Genomic DNA, 21,525 nt, shown 5'->3' with positions numbered 1-21,525 from the left:
AAGAAAAACAGTAAACATCTGTTTTGTGACTTGGCCACCTCTCACTGGCAATGTCAGCCTGACCTCAACAAGGCTGGGCCCCTTTTACATTTTCCATGAGAGCAAGCGGGAGTACCAGTAAGTGGGTGACAGCATCTGTAATTTCTTTTTTCTTCAAAAAGCGGAGAAAAATAAAAACAAACCTTGACGCAATGAAGGCAGGCACTGGGGCACTCTTAACGTGCCTTGCAGTATGTCCAAAAAGAATAAAACCATGGACAGTCTTTATATACGGCCTTAGCTCAGGCAAAGTGAAGCCTCATTGGTTATTGGTGACGTTTATGGCTCGCCTCATATGAAATAGTGTCTGCTGAAACATCACTTTAGAGGCTGACTTTCCTCGTAGCTTCAAGCCTTCATGGCAGCCACATGATTTGTAGGTTGTCAATGATATTTGGAAGGGGCGCTCATGTAAGAGCAACCTCGCGTGTTCTTTTCTTGGACACAAGCAGCATGTCATCCTCCATTGATCTTTATAGGGAAATTCTGTGTTCTAATTCAGACGCTGGGCCCGGCTACAAAGCGGCAGCCAAGGAGCTGGTAGCATTTTATTTCATGACTTGCTCAAGGACACTTAAGCAGAGTGGATGCTTTCCAATGTGGGGGCTTCAAGGAAGTCTCTGTTATTATTTATACCACGATATTAATTTCTGTGGCATATACCATTTGATAATGCTAAGGGGGTAGATTAATACTCCACTGAACCTCTTTAAAAACTGGATTTAAGCAACTTAAAGCATGTCACACATCCATACATACATAATTCCCTTTAATGAAGATCAGAAATATCAAATCTGTAACATGATGAGTTTCCAAGGCTACGAAATTAGAACAACTCATTTGCAAAGACTATTATATTTCGCTGAGCTGAAAACTTTCCCACTGAGGCACCAACGGTCGTATATGTCTCCTCTGTTCTCCTTATTCTCTACCTTCTTCTCATTCTCTCTGCCCTACCTCAGCCCCCCTCACAATCTGGCCAGTTTATCCTGATGTCTTTCCCAGCAGGAAGTGGGGCTTTTACAGTGAAGGCTCTGGACCAAGACGCGTCTATGCAAGGCAGAGTCCAAGTCGAGGTGGGTCCTGTCACCACCTGTGATGTCTCACCCCAGGCGACATGTTTGAATGTTCAACAAGTTGCAGTGCTGTGCAACTTCTTTTATTTTTGAGACACTTGCTGACATAGATCAAGAAAATAAATGGCAAGTGATAGAGTCTTGTGACAGAGCTTTACATTGATCAGCATAGGCACTGTTAGCAGTGTGTGGGAAGGAAAGGCTAATGTCAGCATGCTAACATGGTCACAGTGTCAATGCCAACATGATGATGTATGTTTAACATGTTCATTATCTGGATTTTGACCTGAGGATGACACTGTAGGAAAAGTTAAGGATCAACAAAATTTCTATAATTTATTTTGTATTGAACTGTGCTTTGTCTGACGCATATTCCTCCATCTTAACCACCGAACAGCAGGTCCTGTGATCATGTATTGCTGCTGTTGTCAGGAAAATACATCTTTTATCATTTGCCAATACTTGTATCATTTAAAACTTTATGTCGCCATTTAGGTAAGGTGTCAATTCAATTTCATGATGGCTGATGCCAAAGGTTATTTTCGCAGGAGCATCTCAAACAGCGGCAATTTCCATCCACACCTGTCAATATCCAACCTGTTTACAGCTTCTGTGTGGACTTTCCAGCACTGGGAAAACAGCAGGATCCTGTAAGTACACAGGCCTTGTGGAAAATGGTGGTAATTCCAATACTGTAGATACCTCAGGAGACTTGGCACGGTTTTAGTCATCCGCCTGGAACCAGCAGAGAGCAGTAGAACATAAAAACACTTGGGATACAGAGGGAGTTGTCATGGTAATCCACAACCACCATAACAATTTCTCATATCCCTCCTCTTTATTTTTCTATATATATTTACAATTACCATTTAGTCTTTCTTTCTTTCTGTTTCTTTACTTCTCACTTCCCTCATTCTCTTTCTTTCCCCTTTTCTCGCCTCTCACACTCCCTTTTTTCCTCTCTCCCTCTTTTAGCCACCCAGATGAAAAGACAAGGCGCTTTCCGACTTCCATCCCTTGACGTTTGTTTCTGGAGTTGGTCCAATCATGTGGGAGGGCCCTTTCCCCGCTGTCTTTTCCCAGCACAGGTGCCTGCTGCAGTGGCTCGATGAGCTGTCTGCAAATGACATTGGTTCCCCTCCGTTGGTCACATCCTGTGTCCCGGATATGATACTGCCATGAGTCTCTGGGTTCCTAATGGAAACACGCCTCGCTTTGGATTGCATGATGGGAAGTGCTAAAAGCATTTCTACAGAAAGGCTGTGTGTCCAACAAGGTGATTCCCATATGTTTACATGACAGAATTAGATTTAGTCAGAAATAGCCTTTGAAATATTCCAGAAAGTCCTCTTAAAGGATTTCTCAGCGTGCTCCTTGGCAATGTTGAGAGGCAGACCCCAATTTGAAACAGATACTGTTTGTGAGAGCCGGTCTACAGCTGTTTGAGAACCTGGCTGGTATTATTGCTGCTATTTAGTTATATTTGACGATGATCACATTACCTTATGAAGATTTTTATGTTTACTTGTGACAGTAGTGTGAGAGTGATCTGTCAGAGCAGGATTTATAACATGAGTGTGACATTTTGGGAAATATGCTCATTCGTCCTCTTGCTGACAGTTAGATGAGAAGAAAGAAAAAAGTGTAGAAATGTCAACCTCACTAAGAGAGTGATTTCTTCAGGAAGTGACTGCTTCAGACAAGGAAAATAGTCCAGCACACAACCTTTTTACACTTCAGTTTTTGAATGGATAAAACAAACAATGTCATGTTAATACAATTAAGAGGTGCAAGTAGGTGGATTTTTTTTTACTTCTGGACAGAGCATGTCTCACTGTTTCTCCTGCAGTCTTTATGCTCAGCTAAGTCTAAGTATTTGTCCCAAAATGTCAAACTATTGCTATGATTATTACTAAGCATGTGGGGAAGGTATCCAGAAATAAGTCATATTGTTTGCTTTAAACAGCAAACCCTAGACAATCTAGACAATCAAAGAAGCTTGGCCTTCTCTATATCTTTCATCTTGCCAGCCTTAAAGATTTACTTGTACGGATTAAATCATAGAGACACGTCATGAAGTATGTCTTACCACTCTGCTTTGAGTTATTGCCCGCTTTCTGAACTTAGTGGCCGAGAACAATATCTAACTATAGCACAGGCTGTTTTTAAATCCACACACACTCCTCCTCTCTGCTATTTGCTGTCTCTCATTTCTCACTTTCACCCTGTTTGCCACCTGCCGACTCTTGCGCTCTCAGCCACTAACTTTAAGCAATTAAGAAAATAAACAGAATGTTCTCAGGTCCCCGGGGTCCATTAATCTTTCTTTTTCCTATTACAGCATGCTGTAGCTGGCCTGGCAAGGTGCCTGGCCATCAACAATGGGTAACCAGTAGACACCCACAACTATGCAGCCTCCACTTCACCAGGCAAAATGTAAAATGTGTCAGCAGCAATTTGGTCATATTTACCACAGCTATATGACATGTTGAGATTAAATAGTGATGTGTGGTTATTGGCTTGCCATGGTAACAATAGAGCCCCTTTGGGAGAGTTGGGCCTGTGTGTAGATGTTATTTATAGTGTGCAAAAGTCAAGGAAAATAATCTCATATATCATTTTTCACCTCCAATTAACTATGAAGGCATTTCTGTTTCACTGAGAGAGCAGCTGCTGGAATGTGAGAGCGTAGCGAGAACTATGGGGCACGAGTGGATGTCGAGGCCATTTTTTGAAATAATAGCTCAAATAAACTTTAGTGGGTGGGAGTTCTCGTACTGCCGACACCTTCATGTCAGCGGGATGGGCTAAATCAGAGCAGGAATACGATCACAGCAGTCATAACAGTTGAGACAAAAATACCTTTGATGTCAAATGGAAAAAGTTCATGAAGGCAGCGCTCTGTGTGCTCTTTCACTTAGTGGCACATACATGTGTTAAACCTCTTTAAAGGAAAAGAAATTTTAGGAAGTCCGCCTAATGGTGCTGTGAGAATATCAATCTGTCAGCCTAAAATTCACAGTAACGGTCTGATATTTTCTGAAATTATTCTTTGAGAATTAGATGAGACGATTGATACCACCATCATGTTTGTCTGTTAAAAATAAGACTACAGCCAGAAATCCGTTAGCTTTCCTTAGCGTAACAGTGGGAAACTGAACATCTTAAATTGTACAAAATTGTACGAAAACTGAAGTCTACCAACAGAAATGTGCTATTTTGTTGCACTGTCATTTCTAAACTTTGGTTTTTGTACAGATTAAACAAACAAGATAAGACATGTTGATTAATGAGCTTTAGACCTGCTTTATACGGATTTTGCTACCTTTTGACAGGTTAGCTGTTTTCCCCTCATGTCCCCAAGCCAAGCTAAAGTAACCAGTTGCTAGCTAGCTTTGTATTTATGATACACATTATTTGACATAAGATATAAATATGAGGCAGCCGTTTATCTTATCTTAGTGTAAAGACTTGAAATGTGGAAGCAGCTCAGACCCGGTCTGTGAAGTTCATCCACCAGCAGCCTCTTAAGCTACGTAATTAACAGCTGAGCTTGGTAAGAAAGGATTTTTGCCATTAATAGCCACGGTTATTAATTGTTCTTTCGAAATTCAAGGGAAGTCCAAAAGGATTAAGATGGTGCTGGACGCTGCCAGGAGATTCTTGAAAGTAATGGACATATTTGGAGAAGATGATGATGCTACACTGAGGGAAGGATTTGCATCAGCTCTGGCTGTTTTTTACAGAATGGACAGTGTTGTGAATGGGATCACTTTGAGTGGACACTAATTTTCACTGTGAAGCTGCTACAGTTTAACAGGTGGCGGTAAGACACATCATGTGGGTGCAATAATAAACCTCTGGCATCTATGGAAGGAGGCAATACACATTTACTGTGTGTAGTCTGCTGCAAATTCACCAAAAGAGGAACATTTAAGTTGACTTGCTGCTGGCTGTAGCTTCATATTTAGCTTATACACATGAGAGTGCTATACATCTTATTATCTAACTTTTAGAAAGAAAGTGAAAATGCAAACTATTCATTAATCCTTTGGCTATCATGAGTAAATGGGTCTTTCTCAGGCCCACACATACAAATTGCTGTATTTCTGAAGTGGACCTGTATAGCATACCTGCTATGATGGGGCCACAAAAATCAGTTTCGCACCCATCACACAATTCAAAAAGCGTGCAGCCATCTGCAGACTGCTGACCCTTTCGCTTTGTCTGTTTTTTTCCTAGTATGCTCTCTGCAAGTGAGGTCACAGCCAAAGGGTGAAAACATTTCAAGTTCTTCAAAGCGAAAGCACATTTTAGTTTTTACACCCGAAGGTTAAAGATTGCGTCTTGTCAGGCTTGAGGTCAATGTAGCATCATCCATCTCTGTGAGGGAGTCTCTTACAAGTATATTGCCTCTCCATTGAATGTCTGTACTCCCTGTGGACAGATTGTGCGTGTGCGTGCCTGCATGTGTGTTTAACAGTGGAATTTCAATGGCTGTCGAGGGAACAGAAGAACAATCTCCTGACAGAAGTTGCCTCGAAAGTACTGACACACAGACAAGACTTCATAAACACCTTAGTCTGGAACATATATATCTAACTTCAGACGCTGACTGTGTATGGTAGGATCATTTTCACCCGCTTTAAGCATATAGACACTCAAAAAGGCCTGGCTTTATGAAAGAGCTGCAACAATCTGGAATAGTGTTATATACAGTAGTGCCGCTCTGGGCGCCACCTCTGTCTGTTTCCATGCTGTAACCTCTTCCTCTCCTCTTCCCACTCTTCCTGTTGTCCAGATGAAAGGAAAAAGGGGGATGATTAAAGAGAAATACTGTACATATGAAGGCTGTCTCCATTTGGTTTCATGAAATCATGACTCTATTAAAAGTGAAGAGGAGAGGGGAGGAGACGACTCGCCAAAGAGCTGTCAATCCATGAGGCCAGCAGGTACTTTCTACTCTGGGAACAGACACACAAACACACTCTGTCGTGGGAATTGATGCATGATTTATGTAAACTGTCTCCATTACGCTAGACTACAGCCCCCACGAGAGAGGCACTATTTATCCAATGTAATAAATTGGATTAATTATATTTGCCTAAAATGTTCTCACTCCCAGGCATCGTTTCCATTATTGAGGGGGCAAGTCTGACTCATATCTGACCATCGGTGTAGAAAACTAACATCTGTCATCTGAAACATTATTTTTACAGTTTGAGCAACATGCTAACTTTGCATTCTCTTAATCCTCAGTCTATTTTCATAATATATCATCTTTTCATGGGTGTCTTAATAGATTTATACCATTAGCTATTCTAAGAAAGGCCAATTTGTTCTAGAAAGAAAGCCTTATAGGTGTGAAGGAAACTTAGACTGCCTGCCAAAGTGGTGTGGTCAACCAGAACTTACTAGACCATTTATATTCAACCAGTTTGGCTTTTCCTCGCTCTAACAGAGGTGAACGAACTCTCCTGAATGTCTCTTAAGTTATATCCCAATGACATTTTCTCTCTGAGCTTCCTGGTATGACTTCATTGGATTTCCTAAAGGTTTAAAGTGATATTTCACGTTTGAAATTGTGCAAACCTTGTATTCATCATCTTAAATATGGTGCTAAACCTTGCGTAAATCCCTGTCTATAAAGGGTTACATTCAGTTACATGTAATATAAAAGGGATGTGAGGATGTGGCATAGCTATAATTTTGTTTTAACTGCAAAATGAAAATAAATTAGAGTCTAGTGACATTACAACAAATTAAAAGTTAGGTATTCTACTATTTTTTAGATGTTGGTACAGTCTGTGTTTCTATATAGACCATAGCAATCTCACTAAATGTCTATATTCAATGTTTGGCATTTATAAAACAGAAAGTTTTACCAAATTTTTACATAATTGGAAACTGTCAGCTATTTCTATAGACCTATGTCATCCCAATCTCCAGCATGCAGCAGCCAAGGATGCTGATATACTCATGCTGAAGGCTTTATTGATGAACATTATAGTATTGGTATGTTTTCTGCCATAAAATCTTTGACCACCTAACTTTCCCAGAGGAGTGAGTGACACTGAATGGGCTGCAGATAATTAACACAACACCAAAATCAATATCATTGTCAGTGCAGACTCTTGAATAAATATTTTGTTAGTTTTCTATCATGCAGCTGTTAAAACTACGGGTCCATGGCAGGCATGTATACACCATCCTCTTAAAGTAAGACAAAGTTTTATGCACAATCCGCCCTCCGGCAAAGTCGCTCTAACCAAACAGGCTTCCATACTTCGGAATGTCACTTGCTTGAACCTGTCAGGCTGGATAGAGTCGCAAATCGCTCGCGGGCTGCCACAGATCTACAGAACATCCTGTTAGCGCGCACAGCTGCGCTAACAGCAATCCCCATATGCATGTGTCCCATCCACAGCCCACATTCCCTGCTGAAGCTGCCGGAGGGGCGTGCACGTTCAGAGTCTTTTCACACCATCAGGGACACTATTCACCCAACGAGACAGTGATTCACCATGGCCTCAGCACTGAATTGCACACCTTTCATGTTGTGTTTTATTTATTTTTCGTTACTGTTTGCCGTTGTGTTTTGCGACGCCGATGCAGAAGAAGATGAGCATGCCAAGCATTCGTACACGGTGGAGATGTTCAATGAGGCGGTGCCCACTGCACCCCACTTTGTAATGTTTTACGCCCCATGGTAAGTGGACAGTTAGTGATCAAGTTTTCACAGACGACGCTGAATTAATTGATTGGCACTAAGATCTGTGTGTCTCACCACCTCCGTTTACAGCAAAAGTAGATAAAACATGGTTGTTAGACAGGAATTTGAGCTAACCGGCAAGTTAGCAAACAAGCTAGCTAGCATGCAAGCTAGTTGGCTACCTAGCCTCCTGCTTTTGGTGAACCGGTGTGCTAAGCTTAGCGGCTAACTAGCATAGCCAAACAGTTAGCTGAGTGCAGTTTAGTGGAACACTTTTCACAAGGGCCTCGGTGCTAACAATGCTAGTATTTCGATAGCGGTTGAAATTCATTTAAAAACTTTTAAGTGGACTTTGAACGGGGACCTCGAACAACTAAACACAGTTTAAAACTGTGCCTTTTCATAGTTGGTGCAGACGTAGTATTGCACAGCTGAAAGTTGTACATTAGTTTTTGGGGCTGCGCTTACGTGGCACGCACTGATTGACTGGTGTTATGTCAGCGGTTACAAAAGTGGGGTCCGCGGACCTGCGCAAGTCTTTGAGGAGGTTGCAAGAATTCGCAATAACAGAAGTAATTTAATCGCCCAGTTTAGCAGAGAGAGAGAGAGAAAGAGATGAAGACAGAGATTACAATCTGAAGATAAGATCAGACGTTCAACTCTTTCATCTGTTTTGTCAAAGGCCAGACTCCAGTATGATTTACTTCCGCAGGTATTTGCAGGTCCAAACCTTTTGTCTGATACCCAGATAGATATTTTTACATGGACTGTGTGACGTTAACTTTTGAGTTTCATGCAGTGCCTTTCTGTCCACAACATTTGGCCTAAATGTCCTATCCCTGCAACAAAGCAGCATTACCAATTGGTTTCAAACTGAAATTTCAGACTTGCTTTTCCATTGACATGGATTCACATTATTTGCAGTGCTGATCATTGTCATTGTCAGTTAATCTTTCCATTATTTCCTCGATTAATCAATAAATTGTTTGGTCTGTAAACTGTCAGAAAATGGTGAAGACAACATCCTCAAATGTCATGTTTTGTCCACAACCCAAAGATATTCAGTTTACTGTTAAAGAGGAGTAAAGAAACCAAAAAATATCCACGTCTAAAAAGCTGGAATCAGAGGATTTTTTTTTCTTGAAAAATTACCTCAATTACTTCAAGCTTCACGTGGCTGTCAGAACCAGAAATAACCAAGAGCCTTTTCATTATTCTTGTTGATCATTCAGAGGAGAGTGGAGATATCAAATGCTTCAGTAGTAGACTCAAAAATCGCTCGTGCTCTACATTGACAGTATTTGTACCACTGTTGTTTCCAGGTGCGGCCATTGTCAGAGGTTACAGCCAACATGGAATCAGCTGGCAGACAAATACAACAGCATGGATGAGCCCCCAGTGTATGTGGTGAAAGTAGATTGCGTCCAGGACACCAAGTTCTGCTCCAATGTCCATGGGGTTAGGGGCTACCCCACGTAAGTTGCTGTCAAACTAATCCTTGAATTCAGTTCGTTTTATGTAGATGGTATGCATGAGATCAGCAGAGATATTTCAGATTTTCAGTGCAAAAAAATCAACTGAAACAAATTGGTTGAAAAAATATTGCATTGGCTGCATGCAGGATAAAATGAATTCTTACAACATAGAAGTAAACAGTCTCTTTCATTACTGATTGACAGAGAAGTGACACATTGACCTGCATTTAGTTGAATATTCTGCCCTTATCTTAGTGACATCCTCCCTGGTGTTGCTGACTGCATACTGTACCTGCAAACACAGCAGTCACTGGATAACTATTGACTTTTATGGCAATGATATAGTAAATTATGGGGTCCTGGCACTTGTAATGATGATTGAATTGGCTAGTTAGAAAACTGTGCTCATGCTCGGGTCATTGGGTTTTAGCGCAAGCTTGTGTAAGCTTGAATCTGTTATGCAACAACTCACTTAATTAAAAAAAATGTGTTCCTGTACATTTAGGTTGAAGTTGTTTAAGCCGGAACAGGAGGCAATTAAGTACCAGGGGCCCAGAGATCTTCAGTCTCTGGAGACCTGGATGCTGAAGACGCTCCAGGAGGAGCCTTCGGTGAGTTCCGTTCAATCAGTCAACACCTCACGTTTATAAACCGGTGACCCTTACAGTGCAACAGTGGTGTTCATTGGTGCCTCTTCTTGTGTGTCCTTAAGGAACCAGAGGCTGAACTGGAGCCTCCTAAAGCCCCAGAGCCCAAACAGGGCATGTATGAGCTCACTGCCCTCAACTTTAAGGCCCACATAGCTAAAGGTAAAGAGCGACCGGAACATTTCTAATGCTTCATCAAAGTGTTGTTGTACCACTTCGGAGAATGAATGGTTAACTTCATCTTTTGTATTTATGCAGCTGCATCCTGCCTGCAGCAGATAAATTGTCAGTGTTACTTTCAGTTGTACTTTCAGTTTTCGACCACACTCTGTTTCTAGATCCCTCATTAGAGAATGGAAACACCTCATTGCCTTGATTGACACGGCTGACATTTCGGCACAAGTAGCGGAGCAATAATCCACAACGTCAGTCAACCCGAACCAACTGCACAACACTTGTCTCCCCTCACCTCACGTTTCTGGATTTTTCGACAACGACTGCAAAAATAAACAGCGCTCACGATAATTGTCTCGCTGAAGTTGTGGCTCTTATGCCGCGCCGAAGTTGAAATGTTTTGGTTTTGAAGAAAAATAAATGATTTCTTGTTTGGAGATGAAAAAAAAAGGCAGGATATGACATACTAGGCATTTTTAAAACGGTGTTTATAGGTCCCACCTTCACATCTTGGCAACAGAGCCGCAATAAACGTTGTGTAATTGGTTGCGTGTAACCTCTGTGTGAGAGGTGTATATTTTCATTTACGGCAGGCAGTGTTGAGTTTGTAGCGCAGTCAACTTTTTACGTTGCCATCAAATCATAAATCTGAACACATAAACTTGCTCAGCCTCCATTTAGCACAGTCCATGTAGAAATTGGTATTTACTTATTGTATGTATTATCTTCCTTTTTCTTTTTCGTGTGTGTAATTTTCTTGGTTGTTATCTGCACCTTCTTTTTCTAATCTGGCTTTTCTTCTCTTGCTTCAGGTGCCCATTTTGTGAAGTTCTTTGCTCCATGGTGCGGCCACTGCAAAGCCATGGCCCCGACCTGGGAGCAGCTGGCCACCACCTTTGAGCACTCTGATGACGTCAAGATAGGAAAGGTGGGTCCCTCAGATTGCCTACAGGTCCACAGGTTCACTGTACAAGTTCTCATAAATAATTAATCGCATATTAGTGCCACATGCTGTGACACGGGTGAACACAGAGCACTACAAACGTGTACTGCAGTGCTCCTTCTGCTCTCCTCATTTCAAGTCACTTTACATGACCAGCATGTAGGTCAACAAATATTGTAAAAAAGCAGCCTTTTGCCACAGCTGTTCTTGTCTGGGCAGCTGCACTGAATGCACTGCATGAAGGACGGGAGTCACACAACAGAGTTTCTCTTTTCTGGTAATTGCCAGTTTTTACAGGGAAAATCTGTTAAAGTCCAACATATTTAAATCTCTCTGGTCATAATGTCCAGTGAAAGTAATTCTCGAGTTAGATGTGAAAGTGTTCTGGCTCCACATGCAGTTTCCTCCGCTGCGTCTCTTCTTCTTTCTTGCTCCTCTCCTGATATTTTCCCATCTGACCTGGTGAATCAAAGGTTGGCGTCAACCAAACCAGAGTTGGAGGTGATTGTTGAAGCAGTGACAGACAAACCAGAAAGGTTTCAGTAGGTTTTATTCTTGTTTTTGTTGAGTTTGAATGAAGTGTGTTTTACGATGATAAAATGACTGTTTCTGTAAATGGAGTCTGGTGGATTTGCTGAGGGCAGTGAAACAGCTGTTTCTGGTTCAACAAAAAGGATCTTACGCTTTAACAAAGAGTCCATCTCTGTAGGGATCCTTTCCATAATGTTGTCAGACACTTCTTACAACAGTCTGAGCCTGTCGGTGGTAAAAACAAACACTTTTAGTGGACGTACACTGATGGCACAAATCTGAAGTCAGTGCCGGGGCATTGTCTGCTAGGCCATTTCATTGTAGTTTAACAGCGCATGTCCGTTTCTGACCTAGGTGGACTGCACACAGCACTATGAGGTGTGCTCTGAGAATGGCGTTCGAGGATATCCCACTCTTCTCTTCTTCTACAACGGACAGAAGGTACAGAAAAAGTTCTGGACTGCTACAGCCTGCCTGCATCTGACATGCTGCCACTGTGGCTGTCCTGTTGTAGTCAGTGTATTCATCTGTGTGTCTTTTTGTAGACAGACCAGTACAAAGGAAAAAGAGACCTGGACTCTTTCAAAGACTTTGTGGACAACCAGCTGAAGGCTGCCGCCGCTGAGGAGAAAGAAGAAGAACCAAGCGAGGAACCAAAAGCAAACGAGATCCCCACCGAGGAGCCCGCCAAAGAGGAGGTGAAGGTGGGTGTGAACAAGAAGAAGAAAACATTCAGAAACGGTTGCTCCAGTGTGTAGAAATGATTCTGCCATGACTTGAAAGACTTAATGGTGCAGTAAAACCACTGATGGTTCACTAGGGTGGACCAAAACATATGGCAGCCATCTTTACCTGCATATAAGTAAAGATCTCTGAGCTTAGCACCCACTCAACGATATGCCTCTCAACCAGCAATTATGGTTAGGCTAGCCATTTCCTGCTTTTACATGTCACATTTTTGTCTCACAACTAAATGTCTTTTAATGAGATAACGTGGTCATGAATGCGGACCAGAAAGTTGGTATGACGTCCAGACTCTCAGCTGCTCGGTGAGATAAGAATCATCACAATTCAGCCCAGTTAAATATCAGTTTGTTTCCTGTCTGCAGTCCAGCGTGTTGACCCTGACGGAGAGCAACTTTGACGAGACTGTGGCCAAAGGCTTGACCTTCATTAAGTTCTACGCTCCATGGTAAGATTGGCATTTGTGGATCATCTTGCATATTAAGTAACCTCTGCTTGAATGTAGCTTTACGTATGACATCGCTGCATTAGTTGAATCTTTTGTAGAAGTAGAAGTAGAAGCATAATATATAAAACCACTAATTCACAAGGTCACTCAAATTACTTTTGTCCAGTTCTTTAAGCACCTGCAGAAGACACTCACTAACTCTTGTTTTCAGTTGTATAAATGGATGCTAGCATTAGTTCTCAGTCACTGTGAGTGATGTAATTCCTGTTGTCTGCTGTAGGTGTGGCCACTGCAAGAACCTCGCTCCAACATGGGAGGATCTCTCCAAGAAGGAGTTTGCCGGCCTCACTGATGTCAAGATAGCCAAAGTGGACTGCACTGTGGAGCGCACACTCTGCAACAAGTACTCTGTGAGTATCTGGGCATCATCCACAAGTTACACCATCGACACCGAACATGGAGCTCTGTGTCTCTCTGTCCCACATACACTTTATGTTTCTAAGATTAAGTGTGTTCTACAGGATGTAATAAAACAAAGATGGTGGTTTTTATCAGCGAACCATAAAACAATATGACTGCCATGTAATCAAATTAGATGCTCCAGACTGTAATCCTAAAGGAGATTTAACACATGGGTGAAGGACTGTAGAGAGAGAGAGGACACACACACACACACACACACACACACACACACACACACACACACACAGTCAGCTTCCCTTGGATGTAGACTGGGTGATGTTGTTGAGGGGGAATCCCAGTGCATTATGTCATATTAACAAGGTTTTATGAGGATTTGAAGATTTTACCGACAGCTCGTCTGTTATGATACAAACCTCAGTCAGCTTTTATCAGTCATCTTTAAAATGTCCACTCTTTAACTTCCCATCACAATTTAGATTTGTTTGTAATTTTGAAATCCCGTGGATAATCATTAATTCCGTTTGTAACTGTGTACAATGCACGTTGCACTGCTTGGAGAATTGCGGAGTCAGAGTTCAAGATCCACAGTTCAGTCATCTTTCTGAAGAGTGATGAATCACTAGGATGTGTCCTTTTTGTTTTGGTCTGTTTTTATATTTAAGATACCTCCTCATATGAGTCTTCGCATCTCAAAATCTAGCTGGTTTTCTCTCTGTCACTGTAATTTCAATTTAAACAAAGTTACTTCTACAAAGAGAATAATGATCATGTCTGTAAACCCCCGTTGTTTTTGTCGTTCCCTTGTCATTCAGGTCCGAGGCTACCCCACCTTGATCATCTTCAGGGCGGGGGTGCAGGGCGATGAGCATCATGGTGGGCGGGACCTGGAGAGCCTGCACAGCTTCGTGATGAGGCAGGCGAGAGACGAGCTGTAGAACCGGTCAAGTCTGCACTCGACTCTCTTCCACTCTGCTCGCCCACACTGCATACCTGGCCAGTAGGACCCCACTCTCTCTCCTACAGTAGCCAAACCTCTCTCTATCTCTCTCTCTCTCCACTCGGGTTCTCTTCAGAAAGGAGTCGGCCAATGACAGGCCGACGTTGTCTGTTCTCTCTCTTTCTCCAGTGTTCAAGGACAGAATGATTAAGTCGAGTGTTTTGGATGTGAATGTATTTCTCATTGCTGTCACCCAAACTTAAATCTTACCGTAAACTATCATTGGCTGGGTGTACAAATGAAGTAATATGTTTGACAGCCACTTTGCAGGCACTGCTCAGTCAATCAGAACCAGAATTCCTCGCACAAATTCAAGCTGACATTTATTAAAAGGGTAGCACTGAAGGTTTCTGCCTGTTGGAAAAATAGTTTCTATTCACTTGTTTCTGATGAACTTCTGTAACCATTTTTTTAAAGTGCTAAATTTTATACATGGGATCTGTTGTTAAATCACAAGCCATTAATATTGCGGTACTGTCATTCAGAAATTTGCCCAAAATGCCCAAATGTGAAGTGGAGTGTTAAGTTGAGGGTACTTTCTATCCATGCCAGTGACGGCCTATCTGACTTAACTCTCAGGGAAACGCCCACGCAGGCTAGAAGAAGTTGTGATGGAGGCGTCGCTGTGAGCACAGGGGTCTGATAATGGCACATGGGATGTGGTTATTTTCTGTTAATAATGATGTACATATGAACATTTTCTGACTCCTTTGCTCTCAATCAGCCATCCCTCTCCACTCCTCCTGGCGTTCAGGGTCTGGACCATGTTGCATCACCATCGCTGAACAATTTTATAGTCACTACTGCTTCAGTTTCATTGTTTCCTGTTTGTTCAGAGCCACCCATCAGATGCAGCACATTTACTACAGCTTGGTGTGAAAGCTTTCCATAAAAGTCTCTGTATCCTCAAGCACAGTACAAACAGTGTGAATGTAGCGTTTGTGCTATATCTCTCAGGCCTGGATCAGGCTCAGAGGATGTGGGAACCTTTAAGTGGAGGAGGAGAGGACACAGAGACAGTGTTGAGGGTGAAACATTAGTTTCAGATCTCATTAATGAGAAGTTGAGCTCTGTCCTCTGGAGCTGTTCTCCTGGTCGTCTTTTGAAGGAAAGATTAGGTTTTCTTAGAGCTTTTCTAAGCTTCCCTGCATGGTTGGACATGTTAGTCATAATACTTGTGAGCTTGTAACTGAGATGAGCATTCACTGCAGCTCAGGGTCACATGGACTCGCTTGCATCATATCACCTCTCTCACTATGATTGCGATCTGTTCTTTAGTGATGAAAGCAGCTACATCCAAGGTCTGTGTCACTTTCCTGGTCCCAAATGCTGTGAAGTGAACATCTTTAGGCGTCAAAAACAATGGACTGAATAGATGTAGTTGTTTCATGGGTAGAGAAAGAGGAAGTCTCATTCACTTTTTTCATTTCCATCTTTGATGATAACCACTGGTGAGATGTCTTTTTTGTTTTGGTCTGCTGTATACTGTATCACAAAAACCATCAAACTCACAAACCCACCAGTCAAAGGCCAAGAAAATGTCACCCGTCACAGACCCGGTTCTCATGGCATTTGCAGTTTGCCAGTAAAAGTTGGTCTTTTCTGTGACTTAACTCGCCTGCAAACGCTCTTTGAGCCAGGATGTGTGAAAAGTACATATGTGCTGCATGATGCAGGGCACCGTTTGTCAACCCAGGTACACAAGCAGTCACAGACACAGCAGTTTTTTCTCAGTAAAAGTTTTTATGGATAGCACATGGTCTAAGGAACTCCAGTGACAGAAGTATTTTTTTCCTTGTGAGTCACGGGTTGTGACTACCCGTGGGTTTTGTACAAAAAAAGAGTGAATAATGGCAAGTTGTAACATGAGATTTCATAATAAAATTTTTTTCAAAAATAAGTTTGTATTTTCATTTTGTTTTTTGCATCTGTCTCTGTTAATAAGGTATGTGATTTCATTTTTTAATAAAAGGTGCAATAAATAAGCGGAGAATGTACAAGTATTTACAAAAAAAACAGTCGAAACATGATCACAAATGTAAACAGCAGCTTACCAGAGGTATATTTTGTAATTTATGATTGGTTAGGCACGTAAGGTATTTTGATTCTTGTTGGTATTAGTTTTTCATTAAAATATATCTTCTCTAAAAAAAAAAAAACTCCACGTCATTCAAAGCTCACAGTAACATGTTCAATCGGTAAGACGTTGCCACTGGACACATATCGGAACACAAATTTCACCCTCAGGGTTGAAAAAGCAAAGGGCTAATTTCAGAGCGCTGGCACGGAAACCGTTCTGCCGGCTGTTTTTGACTCATTAAATGTTTTTCCACAATCTCTTGATGGGTTGTCAGGGTGGAAGCGTTTGTTAACTTTGCGAGTGCAGCAACATGGAAACGGCCATTTGCGGTATGTCGGAGGGATAAGGCTGTATTCTTCGGTTCTTTGGAGAAAAACATCAGTTTAGCCACAACATGCATCATGTTGAACCAGCCTGGTGAATCGCAGCTCAGCGTGAGCCTGGCAAATATTGACATGGAGGGGATATTTGGAGCAGCGTGCTACTAAAATAGCCTGCGGTCACTTTGGTTCAGTCCATATTATATTTTAGGAGGGCAAATATGGCTTGAGAAGAAAATACATTAGGAAAGAGGAAGGAAATATGAATCTACTGACTCCATGTATCATTTAGTAGTAGATTGAGTTAACATTTGCACTGAAAAGGAAACTAGGTTTGTATTTTCCCATCTTACTCAGACCATTTATACACATTTCCTGTCATTTGACCAGGTGTCATCACTGACTCCCGCTGGTTTTCCGGGCTGAGTCAGCTCCCCGGGGTCGCGCGCGGTTGGGAAGTTGCTCATGGGTAAATGTTCGAGCCTCTTCTGAGAACTGACCCGCCGCGTGTTTCTGTCGCAGAGGAGACGGGAAGGAAAGCAGCTCGGACTGGTCCCGCGACAGCTCAGTTTTGCCCTCGGCCTCTCAGCGAGGGAGAGGGTGCAGTAGCCTCTTAGGCGTTCATACACACACATAATATACAAACAAACACACACACACAGTCTTTCACTCGGTTGCAGACCCGTGAAGTGACGACTCCACAGCTGATAGAGAAGACGACTCTGTGGCTCAACACTGGAGGAAGGGTGAAGTTGCCTGTAGACGACACTCACATGGCGCCGTTTCTGCAATGGTCCCCTTTGAGTTTGATGAAGATGAATCTTATTAGACGGTTGTTTTGAATGGTCATGATCTTTCAGGGTGGACTGTCCTTGCAGGCTGAGGGTCTGAGCAGGAAGCTGGTGTCTAATTGGCATCACTTGCGCACTTTCAGCCCTTTGCCAACCTTTCAATGGAGCATCATCAGCCCTCGATGTCGGCGTCAGTGGCAGCCGCAGGCACGCACCACCATGTTCTTGTACTTCTTCAGGATGACGTTGGAGTTGTCGTCGAAGTAGAGCACGGAGATGGCGTGGAGCTTGGTGGGGGCGCAGCAAGGCTTCGGTACGTTTTCGGGGTTCATCAGGTGCACCTGGAATAATTAGGCATAATCTAAACAACAGATTGATAAAAACCATCCAAGGAAAATCTACAATCAATCTCTGAACTCTGACTGTTGTCGTTGTGTCTGAAGTCATTTCAAATCCCTCAGAGGAACTGAATGAGCACTATCATCAAAACCTGGCAGAGAGGGGTGACTTCAACTTAAAATACTTTCTCCTCCACCGTGTTAAGAATATTCTGAGCATGGCGAGCTCCTGTGGCTTGGTCTTACCAGTGTCTGTACAATGGCGTGGTTGGTGGCGTTCATGTGGGCATTAAGGGGGAAGGAGCACTCTCCGTCACAGTAGTTGGCCGCGTAGCCTTCAGGAGCAATGATCCAGTCCTTAGAGAAACACATGGCAGTAAACGTGAGCGGCACAGTCAGAGCAGAGAGGGAGACAGCATCTCAACATATCAATAACTAGTCGATCAGAAAGGTAAGACTGGATGTCTTTGTTCTGAAGCAGCAGAGAGGCCATATCTGGTTTCAGCCCACTTGACTCCTGTTGGTAAACTCGCTGTTAACCTTGTCTCCGAGGACAAATCCCTGCTCAAGCACTCCTGCCTGCAGAATCGCTCAGGGAAGCAATACTTCTCTCCTCCTTCCTTCCTTCCTCTCTCGTTGGACTGTTTTGCTCTGACAAATTCTCGGCATGTTTTACCTCTTTCGGACTTGTTTTGGTGTTTTTATCTAGTGTTGCCTTCCTGTCTGTGTCAATCGTCTCACTGTCTCTCTTCTCACTTCTCTGTCTGTCCCTCTCCTTATGTCCAGCTCCCTTTCCCCTGTGTGTTTGTGTGTGTGGTATTACTCACATTGTGGGGACTCGCCTTCCTTATGGGGACAGAATGCAAGTCCCCATAATGCAAATCAGGGTGAAGACTTGAGTTAAGGTTCAGGTAAGGGTTAGGCAAGTAGTGGTTATGGTTATTATTAGGGTAAGTCTCCAAGAAATGAATGCAAGTCTATGTAATGTCCCCAAAAGTGATGGAAACACAACACTGTGTGAGAAAGACGGAGAGAGTGCTGGCAGTCTCCCTCTAGATGTCAGTGCTGTGTTAACAGCTCACAGCTTGTTTGGAAGGGATGTATGTAGCTTTGCTCTTTTGTATTTTCCACAGTCTGTCTCTTTGTATGTAAACACACGCACGCACGCACGCACGCACGCACGCACGCACGCACGCACGCACGCACTGATAGACTCACTACTTCCTTATCCATTCACCACGTGTGAAGAAGAACCAAGCAAGGACCCAAAAGCAAACGAGATCCCCACCGAGGAGCCCGCCAAAGAGGAGGTGAAGGTGGGTGTGAACAAGAAGAAGAAAACATTCAGAAACGGTTGCTCCAGTGTGTAGAAATGATTCTGCCATGACTTGAAAGACTTAATGGTGCAGTAAAACCACTGATGGTTCACTAGGGTGGACCAAAACATATGGCAGCCATCTTTACCTGCATATATGTAAAGATCTCTGAGCTTAGCACCCACTCAACGATATGCCTCTCAACCAGCAATTATGGTTAGGCTAGCCATTTCCTGCTTTTACATGTCACATTTTTGTCTCACAACTAAATGTCTTTTAATGAGATAACGTGGTCATGAATGCGGACCAGAAAGTTGGTATGACGTCCAGACTCTCAGCTGCTCGGTCAGATAAGAATCATCACAATTCAGCCCAGTTAAATATCAGTTTGTTTCCTGTCTGCAGTCCAGCGTGTTGACCCTGACGGAGAGCAACTTTGACGAGACTGTGGCCAAAGGCTTGACCTTCATTAAGTTCTACGCTCCATGGTAAGATTGGCATTTGTGGATCATCTTGCATATTAAGTAACCTCTGCTTGAATGTAGCTTTACGTATGACATCGCTGCATTAGTTGAATCTTTTGTAGAAGTAGAAGAATAATATATAAAACCACTAATTCATAAGGTCACTCAAATTACTTTTGTCCAGTTCTTTAAGCACCTGCAGAAGACACTCACTAACTCTTGTTTTCAGTTGTATAAATGGATGCTAGCATTAGTTCTCAGTCACTGTGAGTGATGTAATTCCTGTTGTCTGCTGTAGGTGTGGCCACTGCAAGAACCTCGCTCCAACATGGGAGGATCTCTCCAAGAAGGAGTTTGCCGGCCTCACTGATGTCAAGATAGCCAAAGTGGACTGCACTGTGGAGCGCACACTCTGCAACAAGTACTCTGTGAGTCTCCAAGAAATGAATGCAAGTCTATGTAATGTCCCCAAAAGTGATGGAAACACAACACTGTGTGAGAAAGACGGAGAGAGTGCTGGCAGTCTCCCTCTAGATGTCAGTGCTGTGTTAACAGCTCACAGCTTGTTTGGAAGGGATGTATGTAGCTTTGCTCTTTTGTATTTTCCACAGTCTGTCTCTTTGTATGTAAACACACGCACGCACGCACGCACGCACGCACGCACGCACGCACGCACGCACGCACGCACGCACGCACGCACGCACGCACGCACGCACGCACGCACTGATAGACTCACTACTTCCTTATCCATTCACCACGTGTGTATCAGGACTTGTTTGGATGCACTGAATAAGAAAGTGGTCACTACCTGCCAGCCCAGCTCTCTGAAGCTGACGTAGAGCTCGTGTCTTCTGCATGCCGTCTTCTGATCGCTGCTGTTGTAATCTGAAACAGACAAACAAGAAGGTCATGGTAGCACACAGTCAGCAAAAACCCTTCCCTGGGTAAATGATTTCGTAAAAATATCCCAATCAAACCCCCTGAAAGTGACGCACTGCACTCAGAATCTGCGAGCAGAAGAATAACACAATCGGCCTCGTGTCACGCACTGGGTGGAGACATGCGAGGGCGTAGGCCAGAGCGCTGTACGTGCTTCACATTCATCTGCTGTCTAATGCATCTGAACGCACGCCTGCTTGACTCCTCCAGCGTTCAAATGCTGCTTGGCGCGAATGCTTAAGTGTTTTACGGACTCTCCTGCCCTCCAGTTTGCACTTAATTATCTCTGTTCCGCAGCAGGGGGGCGGCCGGCCGGCTGCAGACAGTCCCAGGTACAGGTTTGGTTTTCACAGTCGAGGAGGTCATTGCTGGCATCGGTCACCCCGCTGAAGTCAAGACAGTGACACTGACTTTCCACTGACGCATGGACGGCTCCCGCACTCTCACTTTCTCTTTCTTGCTTCGCTGATTTTATTGTTGAGACAATAAGTGGTTGCACTCGTTGGAGTCCTGTGTTGTTGTCCCTTAACTGCCACCTGAAGACGGGAGCCAACCAAGTCTGGCTTCTTGGTGGCCCCACGATGCTTTCAGCCTGAAGCCTTACAGTGATTTAATTGCAGTTTGTTGTTGGCCTGCACATGATCACATTGCAAAGTTAATTATAAAACTGCTAAACTCTTTTGGCAGAAGACCTTTTTTTTTTTTTTTTTTTTTTCATCACTTGTCATTAGGGCTACCATGCTGGTCTTTACACATTGAGCGACAAAAATAACATTTACAGCTTTGAGTCTATGTGCAACTGGCTCTCGCATCCAAAACTGTCATTTTTCAGATTTGCTCACTGCGTCGGCCTGTTTGGTGTTGCCACTTATCCCGTCAAGGCACACAAACATGGTTGTTTGTGTCTCATAAGCTATGACCACAGAGGATCTGTCTGCCTACAGACATGGTCAGCACATGACTGCAGTCTGCAACATGCACAAGACATAATTACCATATGATGTATGGACGAGCACATAATAAATGTACACATTTATGTCCATGCATGCATATCACATCATCAGATTT

At 43.1% G+C, this 21,525-nt stretch overlaps 3 protein-coding genes across 3 annotated transcripts in view; 2 read left to right on the top strand and 1 right to left on the bottom strand.

Moving 5' to 3' along the window:
- Positions 1-7,554: 7,554 nt before the first annotated feature.
- On the top strand, positions 7,555-15,970 carry LOC139346629 (thioredoxin domain-containing protein 5-like). The gene is made up of 10 exons (XM_070985803.1): positions 7,555-7,824; positions 9,150-9,302; positions 9,808-9,913; positions 10,015-10,111; positions 10,936-11,051; positions 11,952-12,038; positions 12,143-12,301; positions 12,707-12,789; positions 13,070-13,199; positions 14,025-15,970. Exons 1-10 carry the CDS (start codon positions 7,640-7,642, stop codon positions 14,145-14,147), a joined length of 1,239 nt encoding a protein of 412 aa, XP_070841904.1. The 5' UTR covers positions 7,555-7,639; the 3' UTR covers positions 14,148-15,970.
- Positions 15,971-16,057: 87 nt separating this feature from the next.
- The window catches only part of bmp6 (bone morphogenetic protein 6), a 43,452-nt gene continuing 37,984 nt past the window's right edge, over positions 16,058-21,525 (bottom strand). Inside the window, exons 5-7 of the mRNA XM_070985805.1 lie at positions 20,327-20,403; positions 17,985-18,095; positions 16,058-17,741 (exon numbers count right to left, since the gene is read on the bottom strand). Of these exons, the coding sequence (XP_070841906.1) occupies positions 17,592-17,741; positions 17,985-18,095; positions 20,327-20,403 (338 nt within the window). The 3' untranslated portion in view covers positions 16,058-17,591. The remainder of the gene's footprint in view (positions 17,742-17,984; positions 18,096-20,326; positions 20,404-21,525) is intronic.
- On the top strand, positions 18,704-20,070 carry LOC139347118 (thioredoxin domain-containing protein 5-like). The gene is made up of 5 exons (XM_070986588.1): positions 18,704-18,773; positions 18,987-19,054; positions 19,460-19,542; positions 19,817-19,946; positions 20,053-20,070. The coding sequence occupies exons 1-5, from the start codon at positions 18,704-18,706 to the stop codon at positions 20,068-20,070; spliced, it is 369 nt and encodes a 122-aa protein (XP_070842689.1).

This window comes from Chaetodon trifascialis, chromosome 18 (assembly GCF_039877785.1).
Source record: "Chaetodon trifascialis isolate fChaTrf1 chromosome 18, fChaTrf1.hap1, whole genome shotgun sequence".
In the NCBI taxonomy this organism is placed as follows: Eukaryota; Metazoa; Chordata; class Actinopteri; order Chaetodontiformes; family Chaetodontidae; genus Chaetodon; species Chaetodon trifascialis.
This window is presented reverse-complemented; position numbering and strand designations above follow the sequence as displayed.